Source organism: Salmo salar, chromosome ssa09 (genome assembly GCF_905237065.1).
Source record: "Salmo salar chromosome ssa09, Ssal_v3.1, whole genome shotgun sequence".
Lineage (NCBI taxonomy): Eukaryota > Metazoa > Chordata > Actinopteri > Salmoniformes > Salmonidae > Salmo > Salmo salar.
This window is the reverse complement of record NC_059450.1, coordinates 156,465,371-156,490,308: the sequence shown is the minus strand read 5'-3', so window position 1 is coordinate 156,490,308 and position 24,938 is coordinate 156,465,371. Positions and strand designations below refer to the sequence as shown.

General features: G+C 41.5%; 1 protein-coding gene across 5 annotated transcripts in view; it reads left to right on the top strand.

The window, feature by feature from the left end:
- Positions 1-24,938, top strand: part of ryr1b (ryanodine receptor 1b (skeletal)) — a 305,047-nt gene that overhangs the window by 235,908 nt on the left and 44,201 nt on the right. For 4 of the 5 annotated variants that reach the window (XM_045724892.1, XM_045724889.1, XM_045724890.1 and 1 more), the window contains 6 exons: positions 2,450-2,549; positions 4,340-4,419; positions 8,397-8,473; positions 8,829-8,902; positions 17,359-17,376; positions 24,615-24,695. In XM_045724892.1, coding sequence (XP_045580848.1) covers positions 2,450-2,549; positions 4,340-4,419; positions 8,397-8,473; positions 8,829-8,902; positions 17,359-17,376; positions 24,615-24,695 — 430 coding nt within the window. The remainder of the gene's footprint in view (positions 1-2,449; positions 2,550-4,339; positions 4,420-8,396; positions 8,474-8,828; positions 8,903-17,358; positions 17,377-24,614; positions 24,696-24,938) is intronic. The other variant, XM_045724891.1, reaches the window with a different exon arrangement.

Here is a 24,938-nt window from a genome sequence, read left to right as displayed (position 1 = left end):
TGATAACTATTATCACTAGACCTGTAGAATGATAATAACTATTATCACTAGACCTGTAGAATGATAATAACTATTATCACTAGACCTGTAGAATGATAACTATTATCACTAGACCTGTAGAATGACAACTATTATCACCAGACCTGTAGAATGATAATAACTATTATCACCAGACCTGTAGAATGATAACTATTATCACTAGACCTGTAGAATGATAACTATTATCACTAGACCTGTAGAATGATAACTATTATCACTAGACCTGTAGAATGATAACTATTATCACTAGACCTGTAGAATGATAATAACTATTATCACTAGACCTGTAGAATGATAATAACTATTATCACTAGACCTGTAGAATGATAATAACTATTATCACTAGACCTGTAGAATGATAATAACTATTATCACTAGACCTGTAGAATGATAATAACTATTATCACTAGACCTGTAGAATGATAATAACTATTATCACTAGACCTGTAGAATGATAATAACTATTATCACTAGACCTGTAGAATGATGATAACTATTATCACTAGACCTGTAGAATGATGATAACTATTATCACTAGACCTGTAGAATGATGATAACTATTATCACTAGACCTGTAGAATGATGATAACTATTATCACTAGACCTGTAGAATGATAACTATTATCACTAGACCTGTAGAATGATAACTATTATCACTAGACCTGTAGAATGATAATAACTACTATCACTAGACCTGTAGAATGATAACTATTATCACTAGACCTGTAGAATGATAACTAGTATCACTAGACCTGTAGAATGATGATAACTATTATCACTAGACCTGTAGAATGATGATAACTATTATCACTAGACCTGTAGAATGATAACTATTATCACTAGACCTGTAGAATGATAACTATTATCACTAGACCTGTAGAATGATAATAACTACTATCACTAGACCTGTAGAATGATAACTATTATCACTAGACCTGTAGAATGATAACTATTATCACTAGACCTGTAGAATGATAACTATTATCACTAGACCTGTAGAATGATAATAACTATTATCACTAGACCTGTAGAATGATAATAACTATTATCACTAGACCTGTAGAATGATAACTATTATCACTAGACCTGTAGAATGATAATAACTATTATCACTAGACCTGTAGAATGATAACTATTATCACTAGACCTGTAGAATGATAACTATTATCACTAGACCTGTAGAATGATAACTATTATCACTAGACCTGTAGAATGATAATAACTATTATCACTAGACCTGTAGAATGATGATAACTATTATCACTAGACCTGTAGAATGATAACTATTATCACTAGACCTGTAGAATGATAACTATTATCACTAGACCTGTAGAATGATGATAACTATTATCACTAGACCTGTAGAATGATAACTATTATCACTAGACCTGTAGAATGATAACTATTATCACTAGACCTGTAGAATGATAACTATTATCACTAGACCTGTAGAATGATAACTATTATCACTAGACCTGTAGAATGATAATAACTATTATCACTAGACCTGTAGAATGATGATAACTATTATCACTAGACCTGTAGAATGATGATAACTATTATCACTAGACCTGTAGAATGATGATAACTATTATCACTAGACCTGTAGAATGATAACTATTATCACTAGACCTGTAGAATGATGATAGCTATTATCACTAGACCTGTAGAATGATGATAACTATTATCACTAGACCTGTAGAATGATGATAACTATTATCACTAGACCTGTAGAATGATGATAACTATTATCACTAGACCTGTAGAATGATAACTATTATCACTAGACCTGTAGAATGATAATAACTACTATCACTAGACCTGTAGAATGATAACTATTATCACTAGACCTGTAGAATGATAACTATTATCACTAGACCTGTAGAATGATAACTATTATCACCAGACCTGTAGAATGATAATAACTATTATCACTAGACCTGTAGAATGATAATAACTACTATCACTAGACCTGTAGAATGATAACTATTATCACTAGACCTGTAGAATGATAACTATTATCACTAGACCTGTAGAATGATAATAACTATTATCACTAGACCTGTAGAATGATAATAACTATTATCACTAGACCTGTAGAATGATAACTATTATCACTAGACCTGTAGAATGATAATAACTTTTATCACTAATAAACTCTGTGTCTTAATGGAAGTGTGTGTGAGTGTGTGAGTCCATGCGTGCTGTGTGAGAGATCCGAGACAGAGTGCGTGGGACTGTGCAGACCTGGTCGACAGAGTTACAACCTCCCTCCCTCCCTCCCTCCCTCCCTCCCTCCCTCCCTCCCTCCCTCCCTCCCTCCCTCCCTCCCTCCCTTCCTCCCTGTCTGTCTGTCTGTCTGTCTGTCTGTCTGTCTGTCTGTCTGTCTGTCTGTCTGTCTGTCCTACAGGAGAAGGAGATGGAGAAGCAGAGGCTCCTGTATCAGCAGTCCCGTCTCCACAACAGAGGAGCTGCAGAGATGGTGCTGCAGATGATCAGTGCCTGCAGAGGTACAGGGCTCAGACCCAGACACACACCACTTACCCAGACCAAACCCACTTACCCAGACCAGACCCAGTCCAGACACACTTACCCAGACCAGACCCAGACCAAACCCACTTACCCAGACCAAACCCAGACCAGACCCACTTACCCAGACCAGACCCAGTCCAGACACACTTACCCAGACCAAACCCAGACCAGACCCACTTAACCAGACCAGACCCAGACCAAACCCACTTACCCAGAACAGACCCACTTACTGAGACAAGACCAGTGTCCCAGAGTTTTATCAGCACCTGTTTGTAAAGATGATGACAGTACTTTGGACCTGTGGAGGGAGTGTGTACACTACATTAGAGGGGTGTTGGCAGGGTGTACACTACATTAGAGGGGTGTTGGCAGGGTGTACACTACATTAGAGGGGTGTTGGTAGTGTGTACACTACATTAGAGGGGTGTTGGCAGGGTGTACACTACATTAGAGGGGTGTTGGCAGGGTGTACACTACATTAGAGGGGTGTTGGCAGGGTGTACACTACATTAGAGGGGTGTTGGCAGGGTGTACACTACATTAGAGGGGTGTTGGCAGGGTGTACACTACATTAGAGGGGTGTTGGCAGGGTGTACACTACATTAGAGGGGTGTTGGCAGGGTGTACACTACATTAGAGGGGTGTTGGCAGGGTGTACACTACATTAGAGGGGTGTTGGCAGGGTGTACACTACATTAGAGGGGTGTTGGTAGTGTGTACACTACATTAGAGGGGTGTTGGCAGGGTGTACACTACATTAGAGGGGTGTTGGTAGTGTGTACACTACATTAGAGGGGTGTTGGCAGGGTGTACACTACATTAGAGGGGTGTTGGTAGTGTGTACACTACATTAGAGGGGTGTTGGCAGGGTGTACACTACATTAGAGGGGTGTTGGCAGGGTGTACACTACATTAGAGGGGTGTTGGCAGGGTGTACACTACATTAGAGGGGTGTTGGTAGTGTGTACACTACATTAGAGGGGTGTTGGCAGGGTGTACACTACATTAGAGGGGTGTTGGTAGTGTGTACACTACATTAGAGGGGTGTTGGCAGGGTGTACACTACATTAGAGGGGTGTTGGCAGGGTGTACACTACATTAGAGGGGTGTTGGCAGGGTGTACACTACATTAGAGGGGTGTTGGCAGGGTGTACACTACATTAGAGGGGTGTTGGTAGGGTGTACACTACATTAGAGGGGTGTTGGCAGGGTGTACACTACATTAGAGGGGTGTTGGCAGGGTGTACACTACATTAGAGGGGTGTTGGCAGGGTGTACACTACATTAGAGGGGTGTTGGCAGGGTGTACACTACATTAGAGGGGTGTTGGCAGGGTGTACACTACATTAGAGGGGTGTTGGCAGGGTGTACACTACATTAGAGGGGTGTTGGTAGTGTGTACACTACATTAGAGGTGTGTTGGCAGGGTGTACACTACATTAGAGGGGTGTTGGCAGGGTGTACACTACATTAGAGGGGTGTTGGCAGGGTGTACACTACATTAGAGGGGTGTTGGTAGTGTGTACACTACATTAGAGGTGTGTTGGCAGGGTGTACACTACATTAGAGGGGTGTTGGCAGGGTGTACACTACATTAGAGGGGTGTTGGCAGGGTGTACACTACATTAGAGGGGTGTTGGCAGGGTGTACACTACATTAGAGGGGTGTTGGTAGTGTGTACACTACATTAGAGGTGTGTTGGCAGGGTGTACACTACATTAGAGGGGTGTTGGCAGGGTGTACACTACATTTGATCTCTCTGTCTCAGGTGAGACTGGGGCCATGGTATCCTCCACCCTCAAGCTGGGCATCTCTATCCTCAACACAGGCAACTGTGACGTACAACAGGTGAGTTCTGTCCGATTGTCATCTACCTGGTTCACCTGGACAGTCGAAAGCAAAAAGAGGTTTAACTCAGAAAACTGACGTGCCTGCAGCACTCCAGGACCAAGGCTGACTACCCCTTCTGTCTTAGACCAGGGGTACTAACTAAAACTACCCCTTCTGTATTAGACCAGGGGTACTAACTAAAACTACCCCTTCTGTATTAGACCAGGGGTACTAACTAAAACTACCCCTTCTGTCTTAGACCAGGGGTACTAACTAAAACTACCCCTTCTGTATTAGACCAGGGGTACTAACTAAAACTACCCCTTCTGTCTTAGACCAGGGGTACTAACTAAAACTACCCCTTCTGTATTAGACCAGGGGTACTAACTAAAACTACCCCTTCTGTATTAGACCAGGGGTACTAACTATAACTACCCCTTCTGTATTAGACCATGGGGTACTAACTAAAACTACCCCTTCTGTATTAGACCAGGGGTACTAATTAAAACTACCCCTTCTGTATTAGACCAGGGGTACTAACTAAAACTACCCCTTCTGTATTAGACCAGGGGTACTAACTAAAACTACCTCTGTTGTATTAGACCAGGGGGACTAACTAAAACTACCCCTTCTGTATTAGACCAGGGGTACTAACTAAAACTACCCCTTCTGTATTAGACCAGGGGTACTAACTAAAACTATCCCTTCTGTATTAGACCAGGGGTACTAACTAAAACTATCCCTTCTGTATTAGACCAGGGGTACTAACTAAAACTACCCCTTCTGTATTAGACCAGGGGTACTAACTAAAACTACCCCTGTTGTACTAGAACAGGGGTACTAACTATAACTACCCCTTCTGTATTAGACCAGGGGTACTAACTACTATTTCAGAAGGCCCGGTCACATACTGTGCATTCGGAAAGTATTCAAACTTTTTCCCCATTTTGTTACGTTACAGCCTTATTCTAAATTGGATTCAATTGCTTTTTTTACTCATCAATCTACACACAATAACTCACAATAACACATAATGACAAACTAAAAACAGGTTTTTAGACATTTTTACAAATGTATTAAAAATGAACTAACGGAAATATCACATTTACATAAGTATTCAGACCATTTACTCAGTACTTTGTTGAAGCAGCTTTGACAGTATTTACAGCCTGGAGTCTTCTTGGTTATGATGCTACAAGCTTGGAACACCTGTATTTGGGGAGTTTCTCCCATTCTTCTCTGCAGATCCTCTCAAGCTCTGTCAGGTTGGATGGTGAGTGTTGCTGCACAGCTATTTTCAGGTCTCACCAGAGATGTTGGATCGGGTTCAAGTCCGGGCTCTGGCTGGGCCACTCAAGGACATTCAGAGACTTGTCCCGAAGCCACTCCTGTGTTGTCTTGGCTGTGTGCTTAGGTTTGTTGTCCTGTTGGAAGGTGAACCTTCACCCCAGTCTGAGGTCCTGAGCGCTCTTGAGCAGGTTTTCATCAAGGATCTCTCTGTACTCCGTTCATCTTTCCCTCGATCCTGACTAGTCTCCCTGACGCTGACAAACATCCCCACAGCATGATGCTGCCACCACAATGCTTCAACGTAGCGATGGTGCCAGGTTTAAAATAATTAAATACATTTTAGAATAAGGCTGTAACGTAACAAAATGTGGAAAAATTCAAGGGACCTGAATACTTTCCAAATTCACTGAACATGCCCCCACTGGTGAAAGATCCAGATGGATATTGTCTTTTCCAGCATAGTAACAAACCCTCACCTCACAACCCATGTGACTCAAAACTGTTCAATGTATTCACACCACTCTTGTTGGCAGTGAGAAAAACTGTTTACGTTATAAGAACCTGTTAAACTCCGACGCACTCTGGAGACATTTTCTAAGCAACAACAGAAAATGTAAACTACCTTCAAATATATTTAGATTTCAAAACTATTCTAAGTCCTAAGTCCTACCAACATGCTATGTTAGAAAGGTAAGAACAATGAGATTCTGATACAGGTGACACAAACAACACGGCTATTACAGAGCGAACAATCACAGGCAAAGAAAAGCAACAAAATAAATCCATAAAACATATATTTTTATTGGGGGACGGTGCGTTTGGTTGCCACATTGTCCCCATGTTGGGGAATAAGATATTTGAAAGTCTTTTGTTTTGTTTTGTTTTGAAATAAAGTATATGTCACCAATTACTATTCCAAAATGATTTAAAAAATATATAATTAAATGTTTTTGTCATATTTGTCAAATTGTCATACTTGGGCCACTTGTAACCAGATGTGTCTGGTTTGATCTGTGGGAAAATGGCTGTAAGGATTTTCAAGACTGACATCTTAAAAATGACCCCCTATTGATCAGTACTTTCAAAGTTATTATTTTATTTTTTATAACACACAGACAAGCAAGGACACGTCCAACTGCCTTTCCAATACATTTTTCCCCCATTGAAAATGAGTGTGAAAGATCAACGGTGCGTTTGGAGAATTGGGCGGCAGCGTAGCCTAGTGGTTAGAGCGTTGGACTAGTAACCAGCAGGGAGCCTAGTGGTTAGAGCGTTGGACTAGTAACCAGCAGGTAGCCTGGTGGTTAGAGCGTTGGACTAGTAACCAGCAGGTAGCCTAGTGGTTAGAGTGTTGGACTAGTAACCAGCAGGTAGCCTAGTGGTTAGAGCGTTGGACTAGTAACCAGCAGGTAGCCTGGTGGTTAGAGCGTTGGACTAGTAACCAGCAGGTAGTCTAGTGGTTAGAGCGTTGGACTAGTAACCAGCAGGTAGCCTGGTGGTTAGAGCGTTGGACTAGTAACCAGCAGGTAGCCTAGTGGTTAGAGCGTTGGACTAGTAACCAGCAGGTAGCCTAGTGGTTAGAGCATTGGACTAGTAACCAGCAGGTAGCCTAGTGGTTAGAGCGTTGGACTAGTAGCCAGCAGGTAGCCTAGTGGTTAGAGCGTTGGACTAGTAGCCAGCAGGTAGCCTAGTGGTTAGAGCGTTGGACTAGTAACCAGCAGGTAGCCTAGTGGTTAGAGCGTTGGACTAGTAGCCAGCAGGTAGCCTGGTGGTTAGAGCGTTGGACTAGTAGCCAGCAGGTAGCCTGGTGGTTAGAGCGTTGGACTAGTAGCCAGCAGGTAGCCTAGTGGTTAGAGTGTTGGACTAGTAACCGAAAGGTTGGAAGATCTAATCGCCGAGCCGACAAGGTAAAAATCTTTCCTTCTTCCCCTGAACAAGGCAGTTAACCCACTGTTCCTAGGCTGTCATTGTAAATAAGAATTTGTTCTTAACTGACTTGCCTTGTTAAATAAAAAAATGGAGATAATGTCATATTATTAAATGTGGATGCATTACATTACAATGACCACACTTTCCATGCATACAGCTTTTCAGAACTTTCGGTGACTTAAATTGCGTTCTCTATAAATATGACCATAGCGCATAATTTATGGCCGAGAAGGAGGGGGTAGCTGGGACATTATTATCACATCATTGTCACTTTCTATTTTCTGACCGAAATTGACAGAGTGGGTAAAACTTAAGCTCTAAAACAACTGCTCAGAGTTTAACAGGTTAAAGCTCATTTCCTGCAATTCTACACATTGTTCTATGGAGCAAAGAGAACATGTGACAGTTAAAACAATATATCAAATATATTTCTATATTTTTAGTCTGTCTGTTGAGTATGGCTATATTAGACTGATTGATGGCTTCCTGTCTCTCTGTCTTCCTGTCTCCCTGTCTCCCTGCCTTCCTGTTTCCCTGTCTCTCTGTCTCTCTGGTTTTCCTGTCTCTCTGTCTTCCTGACTCTCTGTCTTCCTGTCTCTGTCTTCCTGTCTCTGTCTTCCTGTCTCTGTCTTCCTGTCCCTCTGTCTTCCTTTCTCTCTGTCTCTTTCCCTCTCTGTCGCTCTGTCTCTCTCTCTCCCTCTCTGTCTCTCTGTCTCTCTCTTTCTGTCTCTCTGTCTCTCTCTTTCTGTCTCTCTCTCTGTCTCTCTGTATTGTAGAGGATGCTGGACTACCTGAAGGACAAAAAGGATGTGGGCTTCTTCCTGAGTATTCAGGCTCTGATGCAGACCTGCAGGTATGTAAGTCTATAAACATCTAGTTATGCGTACCTGCAGGTATGTAAGTCTATAAACATCTAGTTATGCGTACCTGCAGGTATGTGTAACTTAATGTGGATTTAAAACAAATATTTGATGGCTCTAAGCCTAGACTCAAATCTCTCATCAGCTATCATTAAAATCCATGTTATCATTTGTGCTTCCTGTAAATAATTAACATGCATTAGATGTTAATGACGCTAATGTGGTGGCTGTACAGATGTAGGATCTTAATTTGATCACTCTTTTGTTGTGTTAAAGATTCTAATGTGTGTGTGTGTTAATGATTCTGTTTGTTGTATGTTAATGATTCTAATGTGTGTTTGTTGGCAGCGTTCTAGACCTGAATGCCTTTGAGAGACAGAACAAGGCTGAGGGGCTTGGTATGGTGTCAGAGGAGGGAACAAGTGAGTATGGTGATAACACTCCACCACCAGGATAACTCTGACACCTGAACAGCTCAATGTAACACATCCCCTCTCACTACACTGCCAGACTGTTGATGTTCACAGATGAGTTGGCTACAACACAAACTGATCTGCTACATGGCTAGTTACAGGGTAGTTACAATACAAACTGATCTGCTACATGGCTAGTTACAGGGTAGCTACAACACAAACTGATCTTCTACATGGCTAGTTACAGGGTAGCTACAACACAAACTGATCTGCTACATGGCTAGTTACAGGGTAGCTACAATACAAACTGATCTTCTACATGGCTAGTTACAGGGTAGCTACAATACAAACTGATCTTCTACATGGCTAGTTACAGGGTAGCTACAGCACAAACTGATCTGCTACATGGCTAGTTACAGGGTAGTTACAATACAAACTGATCTGCTACATGGCTAGTTACAGGGTAGATACTGTACAAACTGATCTGCTACATGGCTAGTTACAGGGTAGTTACAATACAAACTGATCTGCTACATGGCTAGTTACAGGGTAGCTACAGCACAAACTGATCTGCTACATGGCTAGTTACAGGGTAGTTACAATACAAACTGATCTGCTACATGGCTAGTTACAGGGTAGATACAGCACAAACTGATCTGCTACATGGCTAGTTACAGGGTAGTTACAATACAAACTGATCTGCTACATGGCTAGTTACAGGGTAGATACTGTACAAACTGATCTGCTACATGGCTAGTTACAGGGTAGTTACAATACAAACTGATCTGCTACATGGCTAGTTACAGGGTAGTTACAATACAAACTGATCAGCTACATGGCTAGTTACAGGGTACTTACAATACAAACTGATCTGCTACATGGCTAGTTACAGGGTAGCTACAACACAAACTGATCTGCTACATGGCTAGTTACAGGGTAGCTACAATACAAACTGATCTTCTACATGGCTAGTTACAGGGTAGCTACAATACAAACTGATCTTCTACATGGCTAGTTACAGGGTAGCTACAGCACAAACTGATCTGCTACATGGCTAGTTACAGGGTAGTTACAATACAAACTGATCTGCTACATGGCTAGTTACAGGGTAGATACTGTACAAACTGATCTGCTACATGGCTAGTTACAGGGTAGTTACAATACAAACTGATCTGCTACATGGCTAGTTACAGGGTAGCTACAATACAAACTGATCTTCTACATGGCTAGTTACAGGGTAGCTACAATACAAACTGATCTTCTACATGGCTAGTTACAGGGTAGCTACAGCACAAACTGATCTGCTACATGGCTAGTTACAGGGTAGTTACAATACAAACTGATCTGCTACATGGCTAGTTACAGGGTAGATACTGTACAAACTGATCTGCTACATGGCTAGTTACAGGGTAGTTACAATACAAACTGATCTGCTACATGGCTAGTTACAGGGTAGCTACAGCACAAACTGATCTGCTACATGGCTAGTTACAGGGTAGTTACAATACAAACTGATCTGCTACATGGCTAGTTACAGGGTAGATACAGCACAAACTGATCTGCTACATGGCTAGTTACAGGGTAGTTACAATACAAACTGATCTGCTACATGGCTAGTTACAGGGTAGATACTGTACAAACTGATCTGCTACATGGCTAGTTACAGGGTAGTTACAATACAAACTGATCTGCTACATGGCTAGTTACAGGGTAGCTACAGCACAAACTGATCTGCTACATGGCTAGTTACAGGGTAGTTACAATACAAATTGATCTGCTACATGGCTAGTTACAGGGTAGATACTGTACAAACTGATCTGCTACATGGCTAGTTACAGGGTAGTTACAATACAAACTAATCTGCTACATGGCTAGTTACAGGGTAGCTACAACACAAACTGATCAGCTACATGGCTAGTTACAGGGTACTTACAATACAAACTGATCTGCTACATGGCTAGTTACAGGGTAGCTACAACACAAACTGATCTGCTACATGGCTAGTTACAGGGTAGCTACAATACAAACTGATCTGCTACATGGCTAGTTACAGGGTAGTTACAATACAAACTGATCTTCTACATGGCTAGTTACAGGGTAGCTACAACACAAACTGATCTGCTACATGGCTAGTTACAGGGTAGATACTGTACAAACTGATCTGCTACATGGCTAGTTACAGGGTAGTTACAATACAAACTGATCTGCTACATGGCTAGTTACAGGGTAGTTACAATACAAACTGATCTGCTACATGGCTAGTTACAGGGTAGTTACAATACAAACTGATCTGCTACATGGCATAGTTACAGGGTAGCTACAGCACAAACTGATCTGCTACATGGCTAGTTACAGGGTAGTTACAATACAAACTGATCTGCTACATGGCTAGTTACAGGGTAGTTACAATACAAACTGATCTTCTACATGGCTAGTTACAGGGTAGCTACAATACAAACTGATCTGCTACATGGCTAGTTACAGGGTAGATACTGTACAAACTGATCTGCTACATGGCTATTACAGGGTAGTTACAGTACAAACTGATCTGCTACATGGCTAGTTACAGGGTAGCTACAATACAAACTGATCTTCTACATGGCTAGTTACAGGGTAGCTACAATACAAACTGATCTTCTACATGGCTAGTTACAGGGTAGCTACAGCACAAACTGATCTGCTACATGGCTAGTTACAGGGTAGTTACAATACAAACTGATCTGCTACATGGCTAGTTACAGGGTAGATACTGTACAAACTGATCTGCTACATGGCTAGTTACAGGGTAGTTACAATACAAACTGATCTGCTACATGGCTAGTTACAGGGTAGCTACAGCACAAACTGATCTGCTACATGGCTAGTTACAGGGTAGTTACAATACAAACTGATCTGCTACATGGCTAGTTACAGGGTAGATACAGCACAAACTGATCTGCTACATGGCTAGTTACAGGGTAGTTACAATACAAACTGATCTGCTACATGGCTAGTTACAGGGTAGATACTGTACAAACTGATCTGCTACATGGCTAGTTACAGGGTAGTTACAATACAAACTGATCTGCTACATGGCTAGTTACAGGGTAGCTACAGCACAAACTGATCTGCTACATGGCTAGTTACAGGGTAGTTACAATACAAATTGATCTGCTACATGGCTAGTTACAGGGTAGATACTGTACAAACTGATCTGCTACATGGCTAGTTACAGGGTAGTTACAATACAAACTAATCTGCTACATGGCTAGTTACAGGGTAGCTACAACACAAACTGATCAGCTACATGGCTAGTTACAGGGTACTTACAATACAAACTGATCTGCTACATGGCTAGTTACAGGGTAGCTACAACACAAACTGATCTGCTACATGGCTAGTTACAGGGTAGCTACAATACAAACTGATCTTCTACATGGCTAGTTACAGGGTAGCTACAATACAAACTGATCTTCTACATGGCTAGTTACAGGGTAGCTACAGCACAAACTGATCTGCTACATGGCTAGTTACAGGGTAGTTACAATACAAACTGATCTGCTACATGGCTAGTTACAGGGTAGATACTGTACAAACTGATCTGCTACATGGCTAGTTACAGGGTAGTTACAATACAAACTGATCTGCTACATGGCTAGTTACAGGGTAGCTACAATACAAACTGATCTTCTACATGGCTAGTTACAGGGTAGCTACAATACAAACTGATCTTCTACATGGCTAGTTACAGGGTAGCTACAGCACAAACTGATCTGCTACATGGCTAGTTACAGGGTAGTTACAATACAAACTGATCTGCTACATGGCTAGTTACAGGGTAGATACTGTACAAACTGATCTGCTACATGGCTAGTTACAGGGTAGTTACAATACAAACTGATCTGCTACATGGCTAGTTACAGGGTAGCTACAGCACAAACTGATCTGCTACATGGCTAGTTACAGGGTAGTTACAATACAAACTGATCTGCTACATGGCTAGTTACAGGGTAGATACAGCACAAACTGATCTGCTACATGGCTAGTTACAGGGTAGTTACAATACAAACTGATCTGCTACATGGCTAGTTACAGGGTAGATACTGTACAAACTGATCTGCTACATGGCTAGTTACAGGGTAGTTACAATACAAACTGATCTGCTACATGGCTAGTTACAGGGTAGCTACAGCACAAACTGATCTGCTACATGGCTAGTTACAGGGTAGTTACAATACAAATTGATCTGCTACATGGCTAGTTACAGGGTAGATACTGTACAAACTGATCTGCTACATGGCTAGTTACAGGGTAGTTACAATACAAACTAATCTGCTACATGGCTAGTTACAGGGTAGCTACAACACAAACTGATCAGCTACATGGCTAGTTACAGGGTACTTACAATACAAACTGATCTGCTACATGGCTAGTTACAGGGTAGCTACAATACAAACTGATCTGCTACATGGCTAGTTACAGGGTAGTTACAATACAAACTGATCTGCTACATGGCTAGTTACAGGGTAGTTACAATACAAACTGATCTTCTACATGGCTAGTTACAGGGTAGCTACAATACAAACTGATCTGCTACATGGCTAGTTACAGGGTAGATACTGTACAAACTGATCTGCTACATGGCTAGTTACAGGGTAGTTACAATACAAACTGATCTGCTACATGGCTAGTTACAGGGTAGTTACAATACAAACTGATCTGCTACATGGCTAGTTACAGGGTAGTTACAATACAAACTGATCTGCTACATGGCATAGTTACAGGGTAGCTACAGCACAAACTGATCTGCTACATGGCTAGTTACAGGGTAGTTACAATACAAACTGATCTGCTACATGGCTAGTTACAGGGTAGTTACAATACAAACTGATCTTCTACATGGCTAGTTACAGGGTAGCTACAATACAAACTGATCTGCTACATGGCTAGTTACAGGGTAGATACTGTACAAACTGATCTGCTACATGGCTATTACAGGGTAGTTACAGTACAAACTGATCTGCTACATGGCTAGTTACAGGGTAGTTACAATACAAACTGATCTTCTACATGGCTAGTTACAGGGTAGTTACAATACAAACTGATCTGCTACATGGCTAGTTACAGGGTAGCTACAGCACAAACTGATCTGCTACATGGCTAGTTACAGGGTAGTTACAATACAAACTGATCTTCTACATGGCTAGTTACAGGGTAGCTACAGCACAAACTGATCTGCTACATGACTAGTTACAGGGTAGCTACAATACAAACTGATCTGCTACATGATTAGTTACAGGGTAGCTACTGTACAAACTGATCTGCTACATGGCTAGTTACAGGGTAGATACTGTACAAACTGATCTTCTACATGGCTAGTTACAGGGTAGCTACAATACAAACTGATCTGCTACATGGCTAGTTACAGGGTAGTTACAATACAAACTGATCTGCTACATGGCTAGTTACAGGGTAGCTACAGCACAAACTGATCTGCTACATGACTAGTTACAGGGTAGCTACTGTACAAACTGATCTGCTACATGACTAGTTACAGGGTAGCTACTGTACAAACTGATCTGCTACATGGCTAGTTACAGGGTAGAGACTGTACAAACTGATCTGCTACATGGCTAGTTACAGGGTAGCTACAATACAAACTGATCTTCTACATGGCTAGTTACAGGGTAGCTACAGCACAAACTGATCTGCTACATGGCTAGTTACAGGGTAGTTACAATACAAACTGATCTGCTACATGGCTAGTTACAGGGTAGATACAGCACAAACTGATCTGCTACATGGCTAGTTACAGGGTAGTTACAATACAAACTGATCTGCTACATGGCTAGTTACAGGGTAGATACTGTACAAACTGATGTGCTACATGGCTAGTTACAGGGTAGTTAGAATACAAACTGATCTTCTACATGGCTAGTTACAGGGTAGCTACAGCACAAACTGATCTGCTACATGGCTAGTTACAGGGTAGTTACAATACAAATTGATCTGCTACATGGCTAGGTACAGGGTAGATACTGTACAAACTGATCTGCTACATGGCTAGTTACAGGGTAGTTACAATACAAACTGATCTGCTACATGGCTAGTTACAGGGTAGCTACAACACAAACTGATCTGCTACATGGCTAGTTACAGGGTAGCTACAATACAAACTGATCTGCTACATGGCTAGTTACAGGGTAGTTACAATACAAACTGATCTGTTACATGGCTAGTTACAGGGTAGTTACAATACAAACTGATCTGCTACATGGCTAGTTACAGGGTAGATACAACACAAACTGATCTTCTACATGGCTAGTTACAGGGTAGATACTGTACAGACTGATCTTCTACATGGATAGTTACAGGGTAGTTACAATACAAACTGATCTGCTACATGGCTAGTTACAGGGTAGTTACAATACAAACTGATCTGCTACATGGCTAGTTACAGGGTAGTTACAATACAAACTGATCTTCTACATGGCTAGTTACAGGGTAGTTACAATACAAACTGATCTTCTACATGGCTAGTTACAGGGTAGCTACAATACAAACTGATCTGCTACATGGCTAGTTACAGGGTAGATACTGTACAAACTGATCTGCTACATGGCTAGTTACAGGGTAGTTACAATACAAACTGATCTGCTACATGGCTAGTTACAGGGTAGTTACAATACAATCTGATCTGCTACATGGCTAGTTACAGGGTAGTTACAATACAAACTGATCTGCTACATGGCTAGTTACAGGGTAGCTACAGCACAAACTGATCTGCTACATGGCTAGTTACAGGGTAGTTACAATACAAACTGATCTGCTACATGGCTAGTTACAGGGTAGCTACAGCACAAACTGATCTGCTACATGACTAGTTACAGGGTAGATACAATACAAACGGATCTGCTACATGACTAGTTACAGGGTAGCTACTGTACAAACTGATCTGCTACATGGCTAGTTACAGGGTTGATACTGTACAAACTGATCTGCTACATGGCTAGTTACAGGGTAGTTACAGTACAAACTGATCTGCTACATGGCTAGTTACAGGGTAGCTACAATACAAACTGATCTGCTACATGGCTAGTTACAGGGTAGATACTGTACAAACTGATCTGCTACATGGCTAGTTACAGGGTAGTTACAATACAAACTGATCTGCTACATGGCTAGTTACAGGGTAGCTACAATACAAACTGATCTGCTACATGGCTAGTTACAGGGTAGTTACAATACAAACTGATCTGCTACATGGCTAGTTACAGGGTAGCTACAGCACAAACTGATCTGCTACATGGCTAGTTACAGGGTAGTTACAATACAAACTGATCTGCCACATGGCTAGTTACAGGGTAGCTACAGCACAAACTGATCTGCTACATGACTAGTTACAGGGTAGCTACAATACAAACTGATCTGCTACATGATTAGTTACAGGGTAGCTACAATACAAACTGATCTGCTACATGGCTAGTTACAGGGTAGATACTGTACAAACTGATCTGCTACATGGCTAGTTACAGGGTAGTTACAATACAAACTGATCTGCTACATGGCTAGTTACAGGGTAGCTACAACACAAACTGATCTTCTACATGGCTAGTTACAGGGTAGTTACAATACAAACTGATCTGCTACATGATTAGTTACAGGGTAGCTACAATACAAACTGATCTGCTACATGGCTAGTTACAGGGTAGATACTGTACAAACTGATCTCCTACATGGCTAGTTACAGGGTATTTACAATACAAACTGATCTGCTACATGGCTAGTTACAGGGTAGTTACAATACAAACTGATCTTCTACATGGCTAGTCACAGGGTAGCTACAACACAAACTGATCTCCTACATGGCTAGTTACAGGGTAGCTACAACACAAACTGATCTGCTACATGGCTAGTTACAGGGTAGCTACAACACAAACTGATCTCCTACATGGCTAGTTACAGGGTAGCTACAACACAAACTGATCTGCTACGTGGCTAGTTACAGGGTAGCTACAATACAAACTGATCTGCTACATGGCTAGTTACAGGGTAGCTACAACACAAACTGATCTGCTACATCGCTAGTTACAGGGTAGCTACAACACAACCTGATCTGCTACATGGCTAGTTACGGGGTAGCTACTTGCTGTGAATCACTGTACTTTCTACTGCATACAGGTGTTTACTTGCGGTTACAGTTTGTGTTAGTGTGTATTTATTTACTGTATTCGTGGGCTGTCCTAATGTAGATAGAAACCGTATGAGATTCATAAAGGCGCTGTTGTATGAATCACTGTGCTTCAAGACGGTTTATATAGAAAACTGAACATGCATCCCTGACAACGGCTTTAATTGTTGTAGCTATTGGACTCACCTTGGCTCTCTCCTTTGTCTCTCTCCTCACCACCACTCTACCCCGCCCTTTACCCTTTACATACCCCTCCTTTCCCCCCCCCACCCACCCACCTTTTCACGGTTCTCAGATATGAAGCTAGAACGTGGTAAATAAGACGTGTCTCTGTCTCTTTCCTTCTTTCTCTGTCTCTCTCTCTCCTTCTGTCCTTTCTTTCTTTTAGCTTTATTTTATTCAGCTGACTAGGTCTTTTCTTTTTTTACTGTGGTGTGTGTGAAGTTAATACGCATTTCATTTCGCACTCAAGGAGTCACTGGAAAAAAAAAGTAAACTTTCCGATCACTTTAAGATGCTTATTTTAGCCTGGGATACATGCCAAAAGATTATAATTGAATTCAATAGCTTCACGTCCTCTAAGTTTCCCCGGTAAAGGCCATGATCCATCCACTTGCAGGGATTGAAAAGTTTTGACCGTTTTTTTTGGTCCTTGAGTGCATTTCCTAGTACTTACAGATCTACTGTAACTCCAAGACTCGTGGAACAGTGCCTGAGCAAAAAAGAAGGAAGGAAAGTATTCTTCCATTTTGTTCTTGTCCTGACAAGTTCTCTAGAGGAGATCACAGAGAACTGTTACATGGGGTTTTGACTAGAAAGGATACAGCTTTTGTCAGATTTGACTTTACGTAGCGGGTTAGAACAATTTACGTAGCGGGTTAGAACAATTTACGTAGCGGGTTAGAACAATTTACGTAGCGGGTTAGAACAATTTACGTAGCGGGTTAGGACAATTTACGTAGCGGGTTAGGACAATTTACGTAGCGGGTTAGGACAATTTACGTAGCGGGTTAGAACAATTTACGTAGCGGGTTAGGACAATTTACGTAGCAGGTTAGGAAAGTGAACCTAGAAGGTTACAAGAATTAGGTTACGGTTAGGAAAAGGGTTACAGTTAGGGTTAGCTAAAATGCAAAAAACAAAAATCAACTTTGGATGTCAATTTGACAAAATCCATATCCTTTCTAGCCATGAGTCTGTTAGTGTACTGATGTGTCTCATCAAACCTGAAATGAATTGCAACCGCAGTAGGGAGTCGACAAAGCCCCGTTTCCTAAGACATTTGCCTTTTTACATAATTTAAACATCCCCCCCTCAAATACTGAGACTCTTCCATTGCCTCAAATTCCCCACCTTTTCATCTTTCTCCCTATCCCTACCAAGACATTACCAAAAGGTGTTCTCTGGACAGAAGGTTGACATTCATCATATCTGAAATTTTTCACATTCTTCTGCATTTTTCACTTATTTTCACTTTCCCCTATTGTGTAATTAAAGACAGCTTTTCTGTGATAGAAAATATCACAAGGTGCTACTTTAACATTCATTGGATGAGCTTAAAGGGATACTTCGAGATTTTGGCAATGAGACCCTTTTATGTACTTCCCCTGAGTCAGATGAACTCGTAGATACCATTGTTATGTCTCTGTGTCCAGTATGAGGGAAGTTAGAGGTAACATGCTAGCAGATATTCCCGGGTGGCGCAGCGGTCTAAGGCCATGCATCTCAGTGCTAGAGGCGTCACTACAGACCCTGGTTTGATCCCAGGGTGCATCACAACTGGCCGTGATTGGGAGTCCCACAGGGCGGCGTACAATGGGCCAGTGTCTTCCGGGTAAGGGAAGGGTTTGGCTGGATTAGATCGTCATAAGAATTTGTTCTTAACTGACTTGCCTAGGTAAATAAAGGTTAAATAACAACACTTCCGATTATTGTGCTAAAGCTAGTTAGCATTGGCTGGCGTAAGTACCTCTAACTTCCTTCATACTGGACACAGAGACATAAAAATGGTATCCACAAGTTCATCTGACTCTGGGGAAGTAGATACAGGACCTCGTTGCCAAAATCCACGGTATTTCTTTAAGAGAAAAATGGCGGCAATCACTTGTCACGGTTCAGACTTGCTATGTGTTATAATTCCAAAACTTCTAGGTGTGTTTGTCTGAATTCTAAATGATCATTTTAACCAGTTTTTTTAAGGCTATATAGTGTTTGTTTACATTTACTTTGTTTACAAACATTGAAGTTAAACAAGTCCATATTTTCAGTTCTGATGGAGTATGACAGTTTGACTAAGCTTACGAGGCATTTATAAGTTATTTTTTTTCAAGAATCAATGGGTATATATATATATCATTAATTTATAAGTCCAAAAATGGATGTTGCAACTAAGGATTCTAGCTTTAATACACATGTTCTGTTTTATAAAACGGGAATACAAATTATGTGGTTATAGTCAAATCTTCAAAATGTTATAAATTCATATTAAACTTATCCTTACTCTATTTTCCATAAATCATTTAAACATTCTATCTAATGTGTTTTACAAAACAGCAAAAATCTCATAATTTAATTTTCTCAAACAATCAACTATTTTACACCATTTTAAAGATAAGACTCTCGTTAATCTAACCAAATTGTCCGATTTCAAAAAGGCTGTAATATCCACACAGCCATTTTCCAAGCAAGGACATGCATCACAAAAACCAAACGTGCAGCTAAAATATTCACTAACCTTTGATGATCTTCATCAGATGGCACTCATAGGACTTCATGTTACACAATACATGTATGTTTTGCTCAATAAAGTTCATATTTATATCCAAAAACAGCATTTTACATTGGCGCGTGATGTTCAGAAAATGTATTCCCACCAAAACTGCCGGTGAATGTGCACATCAATTTACAAAAATACTCATCATAAACGTTGATAAAATTTACAACAGTTATTGAAAGAATTATAGATACACTTCTCCTTGACGCAACCGCTTTGTCAGATTTCAAAATAACTTTACGGAGAAAGCACATTGTTCAATATTCTGAGTACATAGCTCAGCCATCGAAGCAAGCTATACAGCTACCCGCCAAGTTCTGGCATCAACAAAACTGTGAATTAGTATTACAAATATTCTCTTACCTTTGCTGATCTTCGTCAGAATGCACTCCGAGGACTCCTACTTCCACAAGAAATGTTCGTTTTGTTCGAATACTCCATATTTATGTCCAAATACCTCCGTTTTGTTTGTGCGTTCAGATCACTATCCAAAGGCATAACGCGCGAGCGCAGTACCAGAGACGAAAAGTCAAATAGTTCCATTACCGTTCGTAGAAACATGTCAAACGTTGTTTACAATCAATCCTTAGGGTATTTTTAAGATAAAACGTCAATGATATTCCAACCGGACAATAGCGTATTCATTCAAGAAGAAAAATAAGGAGGGGCGCGCTGTCAGGCTCGCGCATCACCAAGTCCTTTGTCCATAGGCAGTCCACTCATTGACTGAGCTTCTATTCTCTGCCCAGTAACAGGAGAAAGATGAAGGCTGTTGACAGCCATTGGAAGCCTTAGGAAGTGCAACGTGACCCCACAGACACTGTAGTTTCGATAGGGATTCAAAAGAAGAACTACAATTCTCAGATTTCCACACTTCCTGGTTCAATTTTTCTCAGGTTTTTGCCTGCCATATGAGTTCTGTTATACTTACAGACATCATTCAAACAGTTTTAGAAACTTCAGAGTGTTTTCTATCCAAATCTACTAATAATATGCAAATATCTGACTCTGGGCCCGAGTATTATGCCGTTTACTCTGGGCACGCTTTTCATCCGAAATCGAAAATACTGCCCCCTATACCATGACAGGTTAAAGAGATAGTTTGAGATTTTGGCAATGAAGCCCTTTACTTCCCCAGAGTCAGTGGATACAACTTTATTTATCTGCGTCGAGTATAAAGGAAGTTAGAGGTAGTTTTGTGAGCCAATGCTAACTAATGTTTCATAGACTTTCAGTCATTGCAATTGCGCTAACGCTAGTTAGCAACCTCCTTCAAAATACACACAGAGACATAAACATGGTATCCATGAGTTCATCTGAAGTAGATAAAGGGCTTCATTGCCAAAATCCAGAACAATCCCTTTAACTATCGAACCCATAACCTTTTCTCCCAGCCCTAGAACAATCCCTTTAACTACCGAACCCATAACCTTTTCTCCCAGCCCTAGAACAATCCCTTTAACTATCAAACCCATAACCTTTTTCTCCCAGCCCTAGAACAATCCCTTTAACTATCGAACCCATAACCTTTTTCTCCCAGCCCTAGAACAATCCCTTTAACTATCGAACCCATAACCTTTTTCTCCCAGCCCTAGAACAATCCCTTTAACTACCGAACCCATAACCTTTTCTCCCAGCCCTAGAACAATCCCTTTAACTATCAAACCCATAACCTTTTCTCCCAGCCCTAGAACAATCCCCTTAACTATCAAACCCATAACCTTTTCTCCCAGCCCTAGAACAATCCCTTTAACTATCGAACCCATAACCTTTTTCTCCCAGCCCTAGAACAATCCCTTTAACTATCAAACCCATAACCTTTTCTCCCAGCCCTAGAACAATCCCTTTAACTATCAAACCCATAACCTTTTTCAACAATCAGCTGGGACCCCCACACACTGTCCTTTGTGTAGAACCAGCTGGGACCCCCACACACAGTCCTCTGTGTAGAACCAAACCCCATACAGTGCCTTGCAAAAGTATTCATCCCCCTTGGCGTTTTTCCTATTTCGTTGCTTTACAACCTGTAATTTAAATGGATGTTTATTTGGATTTCATGTAATGGACATACACAATAGTCCAAATTGGTGAAGTGAAATGAAAATAACAACTTGTTTAAAAAAAAATATTAAAAAAGGGAAAAGTAGTGCGTTCATATGTATTCACCCCCTTTGATATGAAGCCCCGAAATAAGATCTGGTGCAACCAATTACCTTCAGAATTCACATAATTAGTTAAATAAAGTCCACCTGTGTGCAATCTAAGTGTCACATAATCTGTCACATAATCTCAGTATATATGCACCTGTTCTGAAAGGCCCCAGAGTCTGCAACACCACCAAGCAAGAGGCACCATGAAGACCAAGGAGCTCTCCAAACAGGTCAAGGACAAAGTTGGTGAGAAGTACAGATCAGGGTTGGGTTATAAAAACGATCAGAAACTTTGAACATCCCACAGAGCACCATTAAATCCATAATAAAAAAATGGAAAGAATATGGCACCACAACAAACCTGCCAAGAGAGTGACGCCCACAAAACTCACGGACAGGGCAAGGAGGGCATTAATCAGAGAGGCAACAAGTGACCAAAGATAACCCTGAAGGAGCTGCAAAGCTCCACAGCGGAGATCGGAGTATCTGTCCATAGGACCACTTTAAGCAGTACAATCCACAGAGCTGGGCTTTATGGAAGAGTGGCCAAAAAAAGCCATTGCTTAAAGAAAAAAATAAGCAAACACATTTGGTATTCGCCAAAAGGCATGTGGGAGACTCCCCAAACATATGGAAGAAGGTACTCTGGTCAGATGAGACTAAAATTGACTTTTTTTGGCCATCAAGGAAAACACTATGTCTGGCGCAAACCCAACACCTCTCATCACCCCGAGACCTCCATCCCCATAGTGAAGCATGGTGGTGGCAGCATCATGCTGTGGGAAGTTTTTCACCGGCAGAGACTGGGAAACTGGTCAGAATTGAAGAAATGATGGATGGCGCTAAATACAGGGAAATTCTTGAGGAAAACCCATTTCAGTCTTGCAGAGGTTTGAGACTGGGACATAGGTTTACCTTCCAGCAGGACAATGACCGTAAGCATACTGCTAAAGCAACACTCGAGTGGTTTAAGGGGAAACATTTAAATGTCTTGGAATGGCCTAGTCAAAGTCCAGACCTCAATCCAATTGAGAATCTGTGGTATGACTTAAAGATTGCTGTACATCAGCGGAAACCATCCAACTTGAAGGAGCTGGAGCAGTTTTGTCTTGAAGAATGGGCACAAATCCCAGTGGCTAGATGTGCCAAGCTTATAGAGACATAACCCAAGAGACTTGCAGCTGTAATTGCTGCAAAAGGTGGCTCTACAAAGTATTGACTTTAGAGGGGGGGGGGAATAGTTATGCACGCTCAAGTTTTCAGTTTGTTTTGTCTTATTTCTTGCCTGTTTCTCAATAAAAAATATTTGCATCTTCAAAGTGATACAACCCCCTAAAAAATAAATTTTAATTCCAGATTGTAAGGCATCAAAATAGGAAAAATGCCAAGGGGGGTGAATACTTTCGCAAGCCACTGTACGTCCTGCTTCTGTCTCCAGTACATGTGATTTGGTTCCCTTGTCTTTCCACCACACACCAACACACAGGAGTTTGTGGAGTTCAGTAGATCTGTAATTGCATGACTTGTGTGACTTTGTGTTTGATATAGAGAGATATTCTCTCCGATTTGTTCTCTGTATTTCTGTGTTCCCTGTGTGTCTGTTTCTGTCACAGAAGACTATGTTGTCCTCTGTGAACACTCTATCAATGTCTCATCATTCCCTGTCCTCTCCACTGTCACGACCATTTCAATGTCACATTATTGATGGTTGACCTGTGTGTGTTTAAATCCCTGGTTGTTGGCCAAGTTCCTGTGTTCTCTGTATGGAGCGTGTGTGTGTGTGTGTGTGTGTGTGTGTGTGTGTGTGTGTGTGTGTGTGTGTGTGTGTTGAGGAGGGAGCAGATAAAACCAAAGCTGTGGTCAGTACTAAAGTATTGAAGGCAGGAAGCCTCTGGCTCCTCCCCCTATATGGCTTCTTCCCTGACTGGCTCCTCCCTTTCCCCCTGATTGGCTCCTCCCTTTCCCACATATGGCTCCTCCCGCTATATGGCTTCTCCCCCTGACTGGCTCCTCCCTTTCCCCCTGACTGGCTCCTCCTCCTGTCTGACTCCTCCCTTTCTCCGTCTGCTGTCCGTCTGTCCGCTGGCCAGTGGACAGAGACTAACGGACGATCTGTCTGAGGTCTTTGTGGTTTAGCTACTAACCTGCTAATGAGGGCAGAGAGTGATACTGTGGTTATACTTACCTACACACACACACACACACACACACACACACACACACACACACACACACACACACACACACACACACACACACACACACACACACTGTTACCAGGCCTAATCCTTCATTTTAAACTCTTCTAATTCATCCTTGCTTTCCTCAGTCAAACAACAATGGACACTGTATTTACACACTCCAAAACACTTATAAACAAACAAAAACAACAACACTCTCATCCTGTTGACCCCTGTTGACCTCCTGTTGACCCCCTGTTGACCCCCTGTTGACCCCGTGTTGACCCCCCGTTGACCCCCCCGTTGACCCCCCGTTGACCCCCGTTGACCCCGTGTTGACCCCGTGTTGACCCCCCTGTTGACCCCGTGTTGACCCCCTGTTGACCCCGTGTTGACCCCGTGTTGACCCCGTGTTGACTGCTTGTCTGTCCTGCGTTCCCGTGGCCAGATGAGAAGGTGATGGCAGATGATGAGTTTACCTGCGACCTGTTCCGCTTCCTGCAGCTGCTCTGTGAGGGACACAACAACGGTGAGTGACACGTTTCAATGTGCCGTCAAGTGACAATCTAAACATTATGATGTTAAAGGCCAAACTGATCACATTTTTTATTTAACCTTTATTTAACTTTTATTTAACCTTTATTTAACTTTTATTTAACCTTTATTTAACTTTTATTTAACCTTTATTTAACTTTTATTTAACCTTTATTTAACTTTTATTTAAGCTTTATTTAACTTTTATTTAAGCTTTTATTTAACTAGGCAAGTCAGT